Source organism: Musca vetustissima, unplaced genomic scaffold (assembly GCF_032173495.1).
Source record: "Musca vetustissima isolate MV318-11 ecotype Yass unplaced genomic scaffold, APGP_CSIRO_Mvet_v1 utg8112, whole genome shotgun sequence".
NCBI lineage: Eukaryota > Metazoa > Arthropoda > Insecta > Diptera > Muscidae > Musca > Musca vetustissima.
The window spans coordinates 12,680-33,601 of NW_026880569.1; the positions used below are offsets into that span (position 1 = coordinate 12,680).

Here is a 20,922-nt window from a genome sequence, read left to right on the forward strand (position 1 = left end):
TGATATGTTCAATTGTTTCTAGCTATTCTTCGTCCTCACGTAGACGACAGTAATCCTCTCCGCTAGAGTCCCACTTCGAAGTGAGAGATCTAATCGTGCAGTGACCTGTTATGATCCTCAGAATGATTTTGGTCTCTCTCTTATTGTGTGCCAGCTACGGAGACGCTCTTTTGTTAGGGAATTCAGGCCAGATAAATTTTTAGATTCTGCAAGCAGGTTTTCTCAACCATCTATTGCCGACTACCTCGCAGTAGAACGAGCGGGAGGTTTCACAGATCTCTCTATCGGAAGATTGGACGACAGTGAGCCCCCTCGAGCAAGCTCGTCGGCTATCTCATTCCCTTCAATGTCGCTATGGAACCCAACATAAGCTAACTATCTGTCGTATATCATAGCGCACTTGCAATCATGAACTGCTTTTGAGTTTATAGTTTAGGATACTAGCATGACCATAGTTCAGCGATTTCCATGCAGCCTCTGTTTCCCGGAGCCAGTGGTTGGAGATTCAGGATTGCATTCAAGGCTGCCTGTGGTGTACTTTTTAACGAGGAGGGCGATCGTCACATACAGCCAGTGTATGATCTCGGCTTTTAATCCCCAGCTCTTACATATGGAGTTCTTGCATGAGTAGAGTGCCAGAGATGCTAACGCTGATGCTAACGATGCAACACGCTGATGAACGAGTACGTGTTGCAGCGTGGCGTGGCCATCTGGACCAGGAGACTTATAGGGTTGAAAACTATTTATCGCCCATACCAGTTTTGGGTAGCTTATAGCATTTTCTATCAACTTCTCCTCCCTCGTTAGAACTATAGGCTGATGCGCACCCTCCCTTACAACCAGGAAAGTGGATTGACGATAGAAGATCAAGAGTCTTACTGCCAGAGTTTGTCCACGTTCCATCACTTCGCTTAATACTACCTATAGATTTTGGATCTTTATACTACCTATAGATTTTGGCTGCTTCGTTGACTCCTGCGATTGACTCACTATAGCAGACCCAATACTCACGTTTAGCCTTCTTGATTTCGCTCTTGTACCTATAGAATTGTCTTTTTTAGAGACATCCCAATCTGTGCTGAGCTTTGTCTTACCATCTCTATTGTATGCTAGTAAGACAAGATTTTTCCCAGGGTATGTTATGGGACAAGAAACTTCATAGCTCTTCAGAAGAGTAGCCGTGCCGTTATTCATAGCTACTTCAACATCCTCAACCGTTTTTAGATCTTTATGATCCAGGATTGAGGCTGCTGTTTTAGGTTTGAATTTGTCCCAGTTTATCTTCCGAGGATTCCTATAAGACTTCTGTTTTCCTCTGGAGGTAGGAATCTGGAAAGATATCAGTCTATGATCCGAAAAGGAGCATTGTTCAGACACTTCCAGTTCATAACACCAGAGTCGTCCATATTTGTGAGGGTTATGTCAATGACTTCACCTCTCACCCTATTTTACCCGAGGTTGCAACCGTCTCAGAGATATGCCCAGCCGACTGCCCAATTGTCAAAGCCTTGGGTATCGGCTTTGTCAATTCGACAAAGGGTGGATTGACAGAGGCTGTTGTGTCTTATCGGTCTTCTTGGAGGCCTTTTTACGGGTTCTCCTTCGGGCCGACTTTAAAAATTCCCTCCTTACCTAGACCCTCAAAATTGAGGTAGGGTATCCTTATTATCGGATATACCCATTATGAAATCTTAGACCTTCCTCGTCATTCATAATGTTGATGTTGACATGATGAATCTACTTCAACACGATTCATTCAATGCTTGGTTCCATATTAGCCGAAGAGATTTTCTGGTTCGGATAATGGTCGTTCGTTGGTCCGATCGGCTGGTGGTGGTATCTTATCTGTTAAGCTTTTTTTAAAATTTTGAACTGATAACGAAAGAAAATGTTTTCATATTGGCCTTCTGTTGTTGTGGTGGGTATTTGGAGATAACTGGCGATTGTGAGTGAGCGAGCGCCACCGTCCTTGTCACCTGTAAAACCCCCGCCTTCCTAAAACTCCATACTATTCTGTGTTGTTGTTATGATGAGAAATTGTGTTTCACCCAGTTAAGGTCTTTGTGTCTCCGCAGAGCGTCTATTCACCTGGTGTTCTTGGTGCAGGTGTTGTAGTTGTTGTTATTGCAACAAAAAATATAGAGAATATTTTTGTTGTTATTGTTAAAATTCTTAGGGATTTATTTTTATTTAATATTTTATTTTTATTTTAACTTAGTTTTTGTTTTGATAATAATTGGAGAAAGAAGAAGAAGCAGACAAATTGTTCGTGGACGATCGTATGTTAACTAGAGAAAAAAAAAACATACATTAGAAGTGTACGAAGGGAGTACCTTGAGGTCCGATAGTAGTGATTTGTCGGGCTCATTTGAAATTTGTCGTGTGGTTGTGTATAAACGTCTTTGCCTTGGCCGCGGAAAAAATCGTTGGGAATGTAACCGAACGGCTGTGCGATTTTGAAACGGAACCTAACGGCTATGTTTTCGTTAACTTTGACCCGTAACACAAATTTCGGAGAAATTCTTTTTTCAAAATGCCAAATAAAATCTTTTGTTTATAAAAATTAAACGGAATAAAAAATTACGCGCTAAAATAAAGATTATCGCTCTTATCACACTCGGTATTATAACGCAATGAATGAGAATAATCAGAAAGAAAGAAAGAAAAAATAAATAAACAACAACAAGTGAAAGAAAATAAAACCAACAACAACAAATATCCCTCAGCATGTTTAATTCATGCAGTGAGTGGGAAAATTGTTATTTTCCCCGAAATGATAAAACCACTTTCTATGACGACATCCTAAATGATTGTGCCGAAGAAAATCAACAACAACAATATGTGACAACAACAACATCAACAACAAATCTGAATTATGTTAATCCCAATCCTTTGTGTGCCAATTCCACAAATAATTCCCAAATATGTTGTGGCAATATATCGCCATCTAGTGAGACGTGTGTAAATTTCAATCAGAATTCCCAATTGCCGGCAGCATGGCATCAACAAGGTCCTGCTGCTGCTGCAGCGTACAATACGTGTTCCGAAATAATTCCAAATTGTAATCAAAATGTTGTTGTGACCACAATTCCGCGTCATCATCCTTATCGTCGTTGTGAAAATCAGCAGCCACAACCTCTGATGGTGCAACAACCGCCAGTACCACCACCACAACAACAGCAACAACACCAAATTGTTTACCCAGCAACACCAAATTATATTTGTAACAATGGTGGTGATTATAGATCACAACAACAACCACAAATTATGCCTCAACAACCGCATCCTTCTACTGCCTCCCATGCTGTTGTCTATCAAACTCCACCAACATTTCAGCGTCAGTGGCCACAGCAAGCCAACCAACAGCAACCAATGATACCCTTTAATAACAATGTAGGAATGCCACAACAACAACAACATGGCCACGTAAACAACAATTATTATGCTCCACATGTCCCTTTGCCCGGTTCCGCACGACCCTCTTTACCTTGTCAAGGCAATCAACCATGGACCTATGCCTATTGTTATGGCTATGGTCCCTACAGTAACCAGGAACCATGTCAATATACTCAGGTCATTGACATTGAAGATTTCATGTAAGTTAACTTTGTTTGTTCTCGCAGTTAAATGAATTTAAAAAAAATTAAATAAGCCATACGCCAAACAATCGGTATATTTTTTAAAAAAGGTGTCTTTTTTTGATTTGATTCGAATCTACTCTAATTCTAGAAAAACTAATAATCCAATTGGTTCCAAATTTTCACACGTTTCTCTGGGAGTGTATAGCTCTCGTATGACCTAGGATAAAGCAAATCGTTGAAGATCTTCCTTATTTTATATTAATTTTGTTTATATATATATATATTCTTGATCAGTGTAAAATTCTATGACGATATAGCCATGTCCGTCTGTCTGTTGTAATCATTCTAGCGTCTAAACGAGAATGAGATAGATCGTCAAAATTTTTGCATAGAGTTGTATTTTGTCTGCAGGCAGGTCAAGTTCGAAGATGGGCTTTATCGGTCCAGGTTTAGGTTTAGTTCCTATATAAGGGTACCCCCCAAATGTTCGGTATTTTGGGGTTCTTTCGACCGAATTCGATGAATTTTGCTACATTGGGTTCTTATTGGGTACTAAATGTCTCCACAAAAAATTATAAATATAGGTCCACTTTTTCTCGTAGCACCCATATAACGGTACCTCCCAATTTTCAGTATTTTGGGGGTTTTGATCGTATTTTTCCACCGAATTAGCTGTAATTTAGTATTTTGAGTTCTTAATAGGTACCAAATCTTTCCACAAAAAAATTATGAATATAAGTCAATTTTTTCGGATAGCCCCCATATAAGGCTATCCCCAATTTTCGGTATTTTGGGGTTCTTGAGCGCGTTTTTCAACCGAATTTTCTGCAATTTGTAGTCGTATATGGTAACAAATCTCCCTACCAAAAATTAGTAATATTCGCCCCCTTTTTGGGGTAGTCCCCATATAACATAATTTTTTATATAAACAATTAGAACGTAAGTTTCGATAATGAACTATAGCCGCATTTAAACCTAGCCCCTGTGTGGAGGTTCCAGTTCCGTTATACCCCATCTTGGAATATGAACTAAGTTTGGAAGAAATAATAAGATGGGCAAAGTTTGGATGAAATTTAAATTTTCTGAAACGGATTTGGCCCAAAGAAACAAGGGGTCTAGAACCAATATTTCGATGAGTCACATTTTCACCGTGTTAATGTGTTTACACCCTCATTAACCATAAGGCTGAGGGTATAATTATTCATTAAAAATTTCTGAAATTTGTATTATGGTTTACATAATCCGTTTTTTGAAATGTCGGTATTGGTCCACTTTTTGGTATTTTCCCTATATTTTCATTTCTAATACCTGTCAGTATATCTATGGTGGAGGGTATCCAAAGTTCGGCCCAGCCGAACTTAAAGCTTTTTCACTTGTTTAATTTAGTTTGTTGTCAAAAATACCCTTAAGGTATATAGTGCGCCAAAGTCCCTCTATATATTTCGATTTGCACGAAATTTTTTATAGCGCACTGAATAAAGTTTAGAATGATGTGTGTTAAGTTTCGTGAATACCGGTTCACTTTTAGATATAGATTCCATATATATTTTCGTCCGATTTAAGGTAAATGGTGCGCCAAAGTCCCTAAATATCTTTCGATATGCACGAAATTTGGCATAGCGGTCAATATTTAGCGGGTCAAATAGACTCTGACTTTTGTGTGAAAAATAAAAAAATTTTATTCTATAGGGAATATATTTACTCCTGAAGGACATAGACCCGAGTAGTTGGTAATATAGTGGTTGACCTTTAAATTAATACCAATTATATTATCGTATATAATCGAATGTGGGAGTTACACTTAAATATTTGCAGGTATTTATGTATTCAGATATTGTTTAGTGATCTATTACCACACTGAAGGGCGGAAATATAGCGCTGAACGTTTTGAAATGTTCCATGAGGATCCAGTTATGGCCAAGGACAACGCTTGTAATTTCGGATAATAATTTTGGGACGAAGTTCCCGAAAAATGAATTTCGTGTGTGTGTGTTTTTTCGAGGCGATCTATAGGCCATAATTATAAGCCAAACATCACAACACAACTCACGGTGAAGGGAAGATGGACAAGTAATTAGAAGCACTGCACTGAATATAAGAAATATTCGGAAAATATGTCAAATATGTTAATGTAAGGAAGAGGTGCCGTTTGCCTCTAATCGGGTAAGAGGGTGCAACTATCACGAAATATTGCCCAGGCTCGGAATAAAAATCAGCAGAAAGTTTGAGTTCCGTGGTAGTTGTGTAGGGTATGGTATGGTGGGCCCAGTCCGACTTTACTACTTTCCTTACTGGTTTAAAAATATTTTTTGATGATCTATCTAAGGAGTAGATTTTAAACAAAAAAAAAAATATTTATTTTTTTATTCTTCTCATTTAAATCCCCCAAGGGGACACAAGTGCAGTACGCATCCCCAATCACTGCACATTCATTTGAAATATTGTGTGACGCATTTTCGATAGTCCAGCGATTAATCAATGTCCATTAATATTCAAGAGACAGCACTATTTTTTGTGTCTAAATCGACGACTTTGTATGTAAACAATTTACGTTTGTTTTTCAGTTCCTTATGGATTTTTAATTATTACATTATATTCCAATAACGAATAGACATTCCTCCGGCTGGTGCATATTATGTGATTTTAGACTGCGGTTTTGTGGTGGTGCTGGTGTTACCCCACTTGGTTAGTAATTTTGTGTGTGTGTCTGTCTGTTGATGATTTATGGGTTTTGGTGTTATTTATTTTTAAATATAAAAAATAAAATGACAACAACAACAAACATAGGAAAAATATATTTTTTTATTTTATTTTAAACATTTCAATTTCATATTGAGGAGTGAAATAATCTACTCTCACTCTTCTAAATGTTAATGACCTTCTGTCGCATGTTTGTTTGCTTGCTCAACATATTAATTCCCAGAATTCTCAGAAATTTTACAACAACAAATTCGTTTAGTATATATTTTTATTAGTGCCAAATAATATTATTTGTTGTAGATCTATGTTTAAAGCATAAATAAAAAGAACATACGCAAAATATATAGAAGGGGACAGGTGCTATTAAATTGTGCCAAGTCATTGTTTTATTTGAATTCATTGTATTTGTATTGAACATAAAATTGTTTTTATTGATATCAGCTACATAGTTAAGAATTATTTCCTAGAATCGCGAAATTCAATTCTTTAATTTCTTGGAAATATCAAAATTTGTTTAGCTAATTAAAATTGTGTCAATAATTGGTGTCGCACTTTAACTATTTGGCATTCTGCCAAACACGAGAAATAAAAAAAAATTGAAATAATATATAACATTGTTATATATGTTATATATTATTTCAATTTTTTTTATTCATAATCCATAATAAAAAACCAGTGAGCGGAGCAGTATAGTCGGACGGGGCCGACCATATGATACCCTACACAACTTCCTCGAAACTATAACTTTCTGTGGTTCTATATTCTGAGCTTGGGTAATATTTCGCGATATTTGAAACCTCTTGACCGACTAGAGGTCAACAAATATTACAAATATTCAGTACAGCCCTTCTAATCACTTGTCCAGATTCCCTTCACCGTGGGTTGTGTTGTGATGTTCGGCTTTCAATTTTGGCCTATAGATCGACTCGAAAAAACACCAAAAAATAAGTTTTCGGTCCACTTCATCCCAAAATTATTATCTGATCACCACCGAAAATTATAGGGGTTGCCGGTGACCATAACTTGAACCTCATGGAAAATTTCAAAGCGATCAGCGCTATATTTCCGCCCTCTAGTGTGGTAATGGGTTAATATATAATGTATGAATACGTAAGCACCTGTAAATATTTATGTGTAAGTCCCGCATCCGAGTACATACGACAATATAATTGGTATCAATTTAAAGGTCAACCACTCCTCTTCAATATATTATCAACTTCTCGGGTCTAGGACCTTCAGGTGCAAATATATACCCCATAGAATACAAATTTTGTAATTTTTCACACAAAAGTCAGGGTCCATTTGACCCGCTAAATATTGACCGATCTTTATCAAAACAGCCATACTTATTCTTTGGCCCGATCCCCTTCTCCGTGCAAAAATTCGTGGTGTTTGGGTCATAATTGCGGCTTCAGGAGCGACCAGAAAACCCGACAAAAATAAAGTTTATGGTCCATTTCATCCCCTAAATATTAACCGATCTTTTCCAAAAACAATAGGGCTCTTCATTGCATGCAAAATTTCGTGAAGATTGGTCCATAAATGTGGCCTGTATCGTGTTTACAAATTACAATGGACAGACGGACGGACGGACACACATGTCTAGATCAACTCAGCTAGTCGAGATATGACGATCGGTATACTTAAAGGTGGGTGATAAAAAATCCGAGATCTATATATGTTGAAAACATGCTTCTTTAAAAATTCAGAAAAAAAATATATTCAAAAAATATTTTTGGAAATTCAAAAACTATTTTTAAGAATCTACGCCTTGAATAGATCTATTCTCTTAGCTGTCTTGTGACAGAACTTTCGTTCCATAAGCCGAGCTTAAAAAAGATTTTCAGGCGCGTCGGTCTTTTTCCAATTTGAAATACCATATTCGGCAATGTTATCTTCCACTTGGTCTTTCCTCTTATTCGTGGCCTTCCCCTTCTGCGTGAACCATCAGCTGGTTCGCTTTTATATACCTTCTGGGCTGGGGCATCTTCATCCATTTTCACAACATGACCTAGCTGCATCTCCATACGTCTAACAATGTCGATGTCCGAGAATAGCTGGTACAACTCATGGTTCATTCTACGGCGATATTCACCGTCAACGCAGATCGGCCCATAGATCTTTCAAAAAATTTTCCTCTCAAACACTCCAAGAGCTACCTCATTTGCATGCGTAAGTACCCATGCTTCAGATCCATATAACAGCACGGGTAGTATCAGCGTCTTGTAGAGTGTGAGTTTGGTCTGGCGGGAGGGGGCTTTGCTTTTGAGTTGTTTGCTCAGACACATAGTAGCATCTGCTGGCCATTACTATCCTTCTCCGAATTTCAAAATTGATATCATTCGTTTTGTTTATGGCGGTACCAAGGTATATAAAATCTTTGACTACATCGAAGCTGTAGTTCTCAAGCTCCATTGTTGGTCCGAGTCTACTGGACGTATTGCGCGTTGATACCATCAACTTGGTCTTCTCGCCGTTTACTGTCAGACCCACTTTGGCAGACTCATCAATTTGTACAAATGTGGCTGTTACCGCTCTCAGTGTTCGACCCATTATGTCGATGTCATCGGCGTAGGCGAGTAGCAAGTGTTGTTTGGTGTACAGAATGCCGTTTCTGTTCACTTTTGTCTCTCGTATGACCTTTTCCAGAAGGATAATAAAAAGGTCACACGACAAACGGTCACCTTGACAAACTGTCACACGACGAACTGTCTGAATCTTCGTTCGGTATTAAAGGGCTCCGAGAGGTCCTTTCCGACATTAACTGATGATCTTGTGCCAGTTAAAGTTATCCTGCATAGCCGTATTAATTTTGCAGGAATGCCAAACGCAGACATGTCTTTATACACCTCTGAACGGATAGGGCTGTCGAATGCGACTTTATAGTCGACGATAGAATAGAATCTGTCGATGTGTTTTTCGTGGGTTTTTCCAGGAATTGGCGCCGCGTGAAAATCTCCTCGATGGTGGATTTGCCAGGTCTAAAGCCGCATTGGTATGGTGCAATAATGTCATTGACCATTGGCTTCAGTCGTTCACGCAGTACGCTGGATAGCAATTTATATGCGATGGGAAGGAGATTTACTCCTCTATAGTTGGCACATATCGTCATGTCTCCTTTTTTGTGCACGGGACACAGGATGCTGAGGTTCCAATCATTGGGCATGTATTCTTCTAGCCAAATTGTACTAATCAGCTGGTGTATGTTCCTTACCACCATCTGACCACCAGACTTGAATAGTTCAGCTTGTAACCCATCGGCACCTGCAGCTTTGTTATTCTTCAGCCGATAGATTGCTATTCTGACTTCATCTTGGCTAGGTGGTATACACCCATCTATAATTGGTTCTGGTGTATCCACTTCACTGCTGATACCAGAAATTTTTCGAATTGCTCCTTCCAGATCCTCAGCACGCTGTCTGTATCTGTCACCAGGTTTCCTTCTTCATCTCTACAGGAGGATGTGCCTGCACCAAAGCCTTCGGCTTGGTGTATTAGCGGTAGGTAAAATTTTCGGACTTCATTCTGACTGCTGTACATCTGGATTTGCTCACGCTCACGTTTTTCTTGTTCTTTCTTCTTTTTTCTGAAAATACGATTCTCCTCTCTCCTTTTCTCCCGATCGTTCTCCATCGCATTACGTGTTGCTACTGTCCGCATGGTTGCCCTATACGCTGCGTTTTTCATATCAGCAGCATTACGACACTCCTGATCGTACCAGGGATTTCTTGATGGTGGTATTTGGTACCCAATTGTTACTTTTGCTGCAGTTTGCAGGGAGTGGGCAATTCTCTGCCACTGTGCTCCAATATTATTATCGGGATAAGGGGTGTTTTCGTCAAGCTGTTGGGTAAGTTGAGCGGAGTAGGCTTTTGCTATCTGTTGTGTTTGCAGCTTTTCGACGTCAAATTTCCGTGTTACATTAGATCACACTTTTGCTGCCACATTAAGACGGGTGCGTACCTTGGATGCCACAAGGTAATGGACCGAATCGATATTCGCTCCTCGGATCGATCGGACGTCTAAAACACTGGATTAATACTTCCGTCTATCCCAACATGATCGATTTGATTCCTCGTTGTTCGATCGGGAGAAATTCAAGTGGCCTTGTGTATATCGAGATGCTTGAATCTGGTGCTGCTAACTACAATGTTTTTTGCTGCCGCAAAGTTAATCAACCTCATGCCGTTGTCGGATGTTTCTTCATGGAGGCTGAATTTTCCGACGGTGGGACCAAAAACAGTTTCCCTTCCGATTTTTACATTAAAATCTCCTAGTAGAATTTTAATGTCATGGCCAGGGCAACGGTCATATGCTATTTCTAGGCGCTCGTAAAATATGTCTTTAGTATGTTCATCATTATCTTCGGTCGGATCATGGGCGCAAATGAGACTGATGTAGAAGAACTTCGCTTTTATACGGATTATAGCAATCTGGAGACGAGGTCTTTTATTCTCCTGTTAACCATAAATCCGCAGCCAAACTCATGTCTTGTTTCATGGCAGCTATAATACAGGGCGTAATCATCTGATTTACTTACGTGAGTCCCATTCCATAGCATTTCCTGTAATGTAATAATATCAGCTTTGTACTTCCTGAGTACATCCGCCAAAGCGAACACTGCGCCTCTTCCGTACAACATGCACACATTCCAAGTGCAGATTCGCAGATCGTGGTCCTTTATACGTTTGCGGGGGTCGTCAACATTAGGTGGGTTTGGCTTTCTTTGCTTTTTCATAGTAGGAGGGGTTTTCCGAGTGTGGGCAACTAACCTGACGCCTCAACTTATTTTTTATAGTTTTTATGGGTGAACTCGCGGCACATATTAGTTCACTATTTCATCGGGTGACGGAAATAGTTACCCAAGGTGACACCACGGGGAGGTCAGTGTCCACAATTGAGATGAAAGAGGGAAAAAGATATGCCTGACTTCGCCATGTTAAAGCCAATGAGAGCCGTTGCTTGTATCTATCATCCCCTACGTCACCCCCTTTAATAGATCACAAAAAATATTTTTGTTGTTTCCTTGTTGATTTCTTGCATTTCCATAGCATATTTCCATATAAAAAATAATGATTAATTATTTAGAAAAAAAGAATTGTTTAAAAAAATGTTAATTGTTTAATCATTCGACATTGTTATTATTTTTCTTGATTACATATTCGAGGGTCTTAAACCAGAAAAAAATTATTATCACTCTCATTGTTGATGTCCAAAACACAATCACCTGAACTTGTCGATGGTTTGTTTGTCGTTGAGCATATCAGTAACATTCAATAGGAGGGTGGTTGGGGGAATATATTTTGAGGGGTATTCAATTCATTGAATTGGAAGTAGGGTGTGAAAACCCAGCACCGAAAAGATAGCCAACCAAACATAATCGTAGAGCTTAATAACACATTAATCAAATTGGATGATGGACAGGCTGGCTGGTTGGCTGGTTGGTTAGTTGACTGCTGATAGGCGGACTACTTGACTAAACAACAGAACAACTGACCAATCGACAGTTTGTTGTGCTTATTTAAATTGTCAATTCAAAGAATTTTATTTACGTGCAAATGTAAGCGTTCTGTTCATCATCATCTTCGGCAGCTCTCTGTATTGGGGTGGCTAGAGGAAATGATCGGGTTTGTTGTTCACTTTTTTTCTATTTGGTTGATTTGCTACACCAGAAGCTTCTTCCTCTCTCTCTTTGCCATCATTTCAAAATTACTTTGTATTATACCGACCAGCGGCATGCCAAGACCCCAAACCAAACACCTTCTCACCTCAACTCTTGTCGGTGGCGTGTGACGTAGCCAGCCACCAAATAGATTAGTCGCATGTCAGAACTTTATTTTATTATTTTATACACCACTTGCTGACATAGAAACCACACTGACACGATAATAACTGATTGGAAAAAATTAGAAAAAAGAAAAACAACAACAAAAATTTGAGAGCGTACGATCACGTTTTTTGTTAAGGTATTAATGTATTAATTTTGAAAATAATGTTTATTTCAAATTTAGGGTAGGTTTCAATCATTTTTTGTATCAGTTATCAGATAGATATCGATGACATCAGCTGGGCAAGTGGGTGGGTTAGAAATAAAATTAAAAATAATTTGAAGTGATTATTTATACTCTTTCGAGACGAGCTTAATGATCTAAATTTTTTGCAATGAAAAGGAAAGCCAGGAGAAGAACCTACGTACACACCCTTATGCGACGCGTTTCGCCGTTGGTTAGGCGGTTCATCAGGCATATTGGGCTATGTGGCTTTACAAAGGTCGTATGTTGGTAACTTGTATTTATTCCGCCCTGATGCGAAACTTTGCATATGCAAATTAAATTCAAAATTCAAATAATAAAAATTAATTTCAGCTGAGCACGGCTAGGGCTCGAACTTCGGTCCTCGAAACAACACAAATGTTGCCAGACCACTTAACGTTCTGAGCCATCAATACACTTCCAAAACGGTTGCGCAAAAACATGTGTATACCATGGAAGCAATTGTAGGTGCGTGGATTAATTATCCACGCTTCTTCCATTCCTTTAAAAATAGCCTTTAAAATATCCACGCTTCTTGCATTCCTTGAAAAATAGCCTTTAAAATATGCAAGCTTCTTGCATTCCTTGAAAAATAGCCTTTAAAATATCCACGCTTCTTGCATTACTTGAAAATATCCATGCCTTGTAATGATCGGTTGAAAAAAATATTCTTTAAAAATCCATGCCTTGTTATGATCGTTGAAAAAATATTCACGCCTTCATTTAAAAATATGAAAAAAAGATTCTTAAACAATCCAAGTCATGTGAGGGGCATGAATAAAAAAAAACACAATTTCATTAATTCAAACAACAACTTTCATTAATTCCATGAAAAATTTCATTAATTCAATGAATTTTTTTTTCATAATTTCAATGAAAAAATTTTCATTAAATCAAGCTAAAATTTCATTATATCAATGTAAAACCATAATTACTTTTATGAAAACTTATTAATTTTATGAAAAATTTTCATTTATGATATGAAAAACATTCTTTCATTGTAAGGTTCTACATGTGTACATTCGCAGCGCTCACAAAATTTGCCATATTTTTATTTCATAATATCCAGAATTTTCATTTGTTTTCTTTCTTCCGTGAAATTATTATCTAATTTCTATTGAATTGAAATGTAATTTGTATTCAAACAAATTGCAATAATTAATACATTCTATGCATGTTGATGGCGATTGTGACGATGATAAATATGTGTTTTTGATGATCGTAATAATTATTAAGCTAAACGTTCAAACTGCAGCTGCAACAGTTCTCACTATAAAAATTTCCTCCATTCACATACAAATTAATTAAAGCTAAAAAAATTGAATTTGTTTCAAAATATAATTTATTTAAATGTCAAACTTAATATGTTTTCTTTATTTTTAAAATTACATTCTAATATATTATTTGTAATAAATTGTAATTTTGTATATCATGTGAATGAAATGCCGCCAATGACTTTCACAAATCATTGAATGGGAATTTCAACAAGTCAGATGAGATTTGACAAATCTAATGGGTGTGGGTTGGCAAGTGGATTCATATGACTTGAGGGAAAGTGCTCGTGGTTGGTCTTCATGCTCAGAGATGGCATTTTACAGATGATGGATAGTTTGCATTTTCCAAATATTACAGCATCAGGGCAGAGATGGCATGTTTAAGAAAAAAATCCAAAAGTCAAAAGAAAGTTTCTCACGTTGAAAGCCCCTCATAGTTAGTTCTTTAGAAGATCGAAGAGGGACAGAGGATCTTCTAAAGAACTAACGATGAGACAAATTTTCTTTGGACTTATGGATTGTTTCTGAAATTCTCAAACATGCCATCTCTGCCCTGATGCTGTAATATTTGCACTATGTGTAGACACTCTGATTGTAAACTATTATTTAATAATTTCATTTTTTTTCTTTAGAATTCATGTGACGTCTAGCGTTGCTGCTGATAGTCACTCACCACAAGGCAACCAATTGGTTGGTCATATGCCTTGCAATTATGAACTAGTTTAATATTGAAAATAATTTGTTCTTTGATTCGCATAGCCAAGAACGCAGTCTATGACTGATAAGAGAGAACTTTGTTGTAGAACATCTGGTTGATGCAGGATTTTTATAGTGGAAAATTATATATTACTGAAAGTTACAGTGAATTATTAATGGAGTTATCAAAATTCAGAAAGAAATAACTTCAAAAAATATTGTAATCTTGAATTAACGTAGAGATTCATTGTTCATTGATGCAATAAAACAGTGGAATTAATGCAATGAAAAATGTTCATTAAAGCGATGACAATATTGCATTAGTGTGATGGAAAATGTTCATTGATACAACGAAAAATTGTCATTAATAAAAATAATAATAGCCATTATGTCCATTCATTGCTATGAGAAAATTTCATAAAATAAATAGAAAACGTTTACTTATGAAAAGAGTTTTTTTTTTCATTAATTCAAAGAAACAATTTCACCATTTCAATGAACAAATTTCATAAATGGAAATAAACTTTTTCAAAAATACTATGAAATGCTTTAATTGATGTTGTGAAATAGTTTCATAAATCTATATTTCCGTAAAAGATTTTAACATAATTATATGACATTGCAGGCAATAATTAAACAAGATTTAAATTTGACATGTCAAGAAACTCACAGTTTCACTGTGTTAAGAAAACGTTTCATTGTTCACTAGTGCAATGAACCAGTTTTATTATTTCTAATTAAAAACTTAAATTAATCTAATGAAATACTTTCATTAATGTTATGAAATTGTTTCATAAATGTCATAAATTTATTTCATTATTTTCCTGTTACTCACCTAGGGAGAATAGGGATTCCACAATATATTGCCATCTTATTAGGTAGTTGCCTTTTTCTTATAGTTATTTCTTGGATTATTGTTCGTCGCCAGGTTTATCTTGGTCGACCTTGATTTCGTGATCCTTGGGATTCAAGCACCATTCTGCTCATGTTATGTACATTTCCACAGTTCTGTGTTACTTCTAGTGTTGGGTCAGAATATTCTGCATATGATCTTGAGAAAATCTTTAGCTTTTGGGTGATGCTGTTAGACACAAGCCTGGAGGAGTGGGGTGACACAGGGCATCCTTGCTTTAATCCCGCGCGAAACGTTGGCTCATCATCTTACATCGATCTTATTATTTTAAATACTTATTTTGGTGTACTCACTTTTTTCTCAATGTTTCACGTGGAAGTTCGTTGGATGATGTCGAATTATTATGACTTGTAAGGTGTTGTACAAGTGCTACACAGCTTCAGAATGCAAATATGCCTTTCTTCAGCATTGGGGAAGTAAACCTATTAAAATAAAAAATAAGCCTTTTATTAATATAACGAAACATTTTTATTTATTCAATAGACGACTTCTATTAATCCTGTTTATTGTTTATATTTGTGATGATTGATTTATACATCATGTACATACATAATTTAACGGAAAAATTTCATTTGAAAAATGTATCTTCATTAATGTTGTGTATAGTTTAATGAAATGAATGTTATGCCTTCATTTCATTAAAGTTATGAATGTCTTTATTTGAATCTCGCTGTAAGAGCGACGATCATTGAATGATTATAAGTTAGTTTTTTTCCTTTCGAGTAGAACTTAATGATCAAAGTTTTGCAATGAAAAAGAAAGACAGGGGAAGAACCTTCGTACCCATCATTATGGAACGCGAATTGCCATTATGAATATATTTCATTAACTTTATGAATTTATTTCATTATCATAATGAAAAAGTGCATTAACGTTATGCAATATGTTAATTGATGTTATGAATGAGTTTCAAATACTTGTATTTTATGTTTTAAATTTACTTCAATAACACAATGAAAACATTTCATTTATGAGATGAACTTTTTCATTGTTGTTATGAAATTGTGGCATCAATGTTATGAATTTATTTATGTAAACTTCTGTAATGAAAACAATGTTAGCAGACAAGTGTAGGAAGTTTTTGTTTATTTTATATAAATCTTTTCAGATAAAACGTCGATTAAACATTGTATTGATTTTTTTGGTCTTAAAAAAATTGATTGGCATAAAATTAAGGCATTATTTTTCTATTTCGTCTAATATATTTTCTATTTCAAATATTTCTAAAGTTGCAAAACAAACCGAAATCCTTTTATGGTATTGGAATATTACTAAATTAATGGTATATTTCCACATAAACATTTACAAGGAAGAGCCACAATGTCAAGTCGAAAACAAAACAAAACTGTAAACAACATAGATCAGTTAAAACATATTACACCTGACACTAATTCCAGCCATTACACACGCTTATGAAGAGGAAGAATAACTCACAGATCACAACAGAGTTTTGTACGATTAACAGATTAAGACAACATTTCGCGACACAAAAACTTGTCAAACAACAAGGCTTTACGTCAATGTTTTGATTTTTTTTTATCTGTCGCAAAGAAAAAATATGAATTGTTGCTTAAAGCTGTAAATACGTGTTTTGAATGTCATGTTGCCGCTCTCAAGATAAATACACGTTTAATCGGAGGCATTAATTTGAGTTAACATGTATTTTTAATTTTTTTTTTCTGAAAAGTAAAAGTTATTTGCGAAAAAGAAAAAAAATCTGCATAGATCCTTACAATATATTCTACTATAGACGTTTTTTTAAATATTAAGAAAATATATATTAAATATTTTGATTTTTTCAAAGACCAGCAGATTATAGATATAGATAGATTTACAAAAAAAGGTTTTTAGCCTTTAGTCCAAAATCCAATAAGGCTGGATTTTTTTAGCACGTTGACGGACAGTAGAAACAAGTGAAATTCGAAAACATGACACTAGGCTTCTACTTGTACGCTGGTAAATGCACATTTGTGCTGCTACAGCCGTCATCTCACATAGTGAACTTGAACTTGACGGCTATAGACGCAACTGTCCGTCAACGTGTTAAAAAATTTTTAATATTAAAACTGTCATCCCGTTTGTAACCCTTAGAAATTTTCATCGCAGGATATTATTGACCAAAAAATCTATATCGATTTAGTCATGTCCGTTTCTCCGGGTATTTATCGATCATCTTCCCAATATACGGAGTTGTGATTTGCTTGTAATTTGATATTTTGGGTTATCGTCGGTCCACGTTTAGTACCCCACATATTGAGGATTCCAGAAATCAAGTTTCAGAGATGCCCCCATATAACGTTTACCCCTAATATTGTCACAATTTTGCTGGTAATTTATTTTATAATATCACGTGAACGGACTATCCGATTTAAACCTAACATTGCAGAACCTAATATTCTTACCAAACCTGTATTTTGCTGGAAGTACTTCTTTCTTGTACCTTCCCAAAAATGGTCAACATTTTGAAATTTTAAAGCGAACGGAGCATCAAAGTTCATTGAAACTTCGCACATCGTAATAAGTCCGAAAGAGGATACCTGCCGGTCCACTTTTTCTCGGCATTCGTCCACAAAATGGTCAACATTTGACTAAAAGTTAATAAAAAAAAACGGATCAGTTTTTATAATATTGAAACTTGAGACTTATCGGTTCACTCCTTCTAATACCTCCCCCACAAAGATTCAACATTTTTAAAACTTGTACATCTCGATTTCATTGAAACTTTGTACAGCGTAATATTTTTACCTTACTTAGAATATGTCCGAAGATGGGACTTGACGGTCTATTCCTTCTGGTACCTACCCCACGATGCGAACATTTTTTAAAATTGGTTTATACAATTTGGAGCAAATTGAATGCCCGATTTGATTCAAACTTTGTAAATTGTAGTACTTTTAAAACCCCTAGATTAAGTCCGAAGATGGGAAACATTGTTTCTTTCCTCCCAATAAAAATGATAAAACCTGAGTGTAATTCATCCGCAAACCATAGCCTACATCTGACGGCAAAACCGACTCACATTTTTTTTTTAATATTTTTCAATAGCTTTCAGACCACAAAACATGGATTTTTTTATACCCTAAACAACTTGGTTGTCAGGGTATTATAGCTTTGTGCAGCCCCAAGAATTAGTAACGCCGCGAAATATTGGTCCTATACCCACTTTTAAGTACACCGATCGTCATATCTCGACTAGCTGAGTCCATCTAGACATGTGTGTTCGTCCGTCCTTTGTCCATTATAATCTGTAAACACGACTGTGGGCTGTGAAAAATTACAAAATTTCTATTACTCCTGAAGGGCATAGACCCGATAAGTTTATAACATATCCAAGAGTATTGGTTGACCTTTAAAATTATACCAATTATATTGTCGTATGTACGGTTGTGAGAGTTACAGGTGCTTACGTATTCAGATATTATTTAGTAGCCCATTACCACACTAGATGGCGGAAATATAGCGCAGATCCCTTTGAAAGTTTTCATGCGGTTCCAGTTATGGTCAAGGACATAATTTTCGGTGATGATCAAAATATAAATTGAGATGGGGTTGGCCGAAAACTTAATATTTGTGTGTTTTTTCGAGTCGATTACAATTATATGCCGAACAACACAACCCACGGTGAAGGGAATCTGGAGAAGTAATTAGAAGGGCTGTACTGAATATTGGCTCGAATAGTGCTGTAATTATTTTTTCGAATTGTGGAACGAAACTTTCAGCGTCTCTAGATTATGGGTTACTGAATCCAAAAATTCGATTTGTATCCTTTTTTCTTATTAGGATAATCGACAGGATCAATTGTTGGTCTGTGACCATATGTTCATATGTTCAGCTCTAGATTGTGGGTCACCGAATCCAAAAATTCGATCTGTATCCTTTTTTCTTATTAGGATAATCGACAGATCAATTTTTAGAGTCCCGTCAGACTATTCTGCTCGGCTCACTGGTTTTATATAGGGATCTACAAGGCCATTATAAATCTTTTACAGCTGGGTATTAGAGGTTTCGTTCTGTAAGAAATACTTTGAAATATTCTTTGGTTGCCAGAAGCAGGTGATTTTTTTGGTTATGGTTAGAAGAGGTTCCGCCAAATTAAAATTTACTGTGTTTTTTTCTTTGTAATGAACATTGAGGTTTCATATTTATTTGAAAAATTAACAACCTAGTGATGACACATAGGGCCAATGACACTTGAGTCCACGTTCAAATACAAAATTTTAAATTGTAAAAAATAATACTGACAAAATCATATTCATTTGTTGTTGTAATAAAAAATAATTGTCTTTGAAGCAATTATAACGGAAACCCGGTAACTCGTTTTATCTATTAACACACACACAACAAAACGCTTAGTGGTCGAAATAACAACAATGAAGCGTGTCGATTTGGCGAGTTTTTGTTGGTTTTTGCTACCCTGTGATAGAGCGGCATAAATCATCAAAAGTGGAATAGTTTTGCTTTCATTTATGAGGAGGTGTTAATTTAGCGCATGTTTCTTTTTCTGAGATCTTTTTATTATGGCTATGTTTTATGAAAGGCACATACATATACGTTGTTGTTTAAGAGTCATATAAACCTTAATTAAATAATATAAAATAATTTCTAAGAATGCCCAGACAGTATTCTGCAATTTGTTCTGTATTTTATTTTAATAATGATATTTGTAACTCCCAAATAATTCTCCCTTTTTGGTGCTTTGTTTTTTTTTCAACAAGGTCATCTCTCCACCCAATATACCTTTGTATTTCGATTTTTTTTTATTATTTATTTGTTTTATTTCAAACTAATTATTTTTCTTTCTCACTTTTTTAAATACATACACCTTGAATAAATTAAAAACAATATATAATTATTTTATATACACACAAATTTAAACAAATACATTGCACATGACATGGCATTGTTTTTTGTGGTTTTTCTTTATTGTTGCAATTTTTTTGTTATTGTTGTAGAATTGTTTTATTGTTTTTTTCTGCATAATTTACAATAAAAACGCAAAAGGAAGTTTTGTTGGTGTACAAAAGAATCGCCAGCACGTTTATTTGCAATGCTTGGCATTTGTTTTTTTTTATTTTATTGTAGTTTGCTTTTGAGCATACAAATTTTGAGTTGTTGGCATGCAAGTTACTTTTCGGAATATGAGAGTGGTAGCTGGCTGGTCTGCTACGTGAAAATTACTGGCAAAAATTTGTGTTTTATGAAACACTTTCAATATGATTTATTATTATTTTTTGTAGTGGCAGTTAATTGACGGGCTTGCTCTGGCAAGCAATTATTTTATTATAGAAAAAATATTTGAAAATATGTATTTATATTTATGATCTGAATTTGAAGTGGTTATGACATACATGTTTTTATACCCTTCACCACACTGTGGTACAGGGTATTATGTCTTTGTGCATATGTTTGTAACAGGCAAAAATAATCGAGATAGACCCATGGTTCCTTTTGAGAATATGCATAGAATCACTTTCTGAGTCGATTTATGCATGTCCGTCTGTCCGTCCGTCTGTCCGTCCGTCCGTCCGTCTGTCCGTCCGTCCATGTATTTTTGTTAACAAAGTACAGGTCACATTTATGATCCGATTTGGATGAAATTTGGCACAGGTCACTTAATTGGCCCAAGGACGAAACCTATTGAAATTGGAGAAAATCGGTCCACGTTTAGGCATAGCTCCCATATAAGGGTACCCCAAAATTTTCGGTATTTTGAGGTTCTTGAGCGC

The 20,922-nt window shown here is 36.0% G+C and overlaps 1 protein-coding gene across 1 annotated transcript in view; it reads left to right on the top strand.

Annotated features, from left to right (window-relative positions):
* Positions 1-468: 468 nt before the first annotated feature.
* LOC133326240 (protein similar-like) overlaps positions 469-20,922 on the top strand; it is a 111,639-nt gene continuing 91,185 nt past the window's right edge. The window contains exons 1-2 of the mRNA XM_061534924.1: positions 469-575; positions 2,952-3,596. Of these exons, the coding sequence (XP_061390908.1) occupies positions 469-575; positions 2,952-3,596 (752 nt within the window). The remainder of the gene's footprint in view (positions 576-2,951; positions 3,597-20,922) is intronic.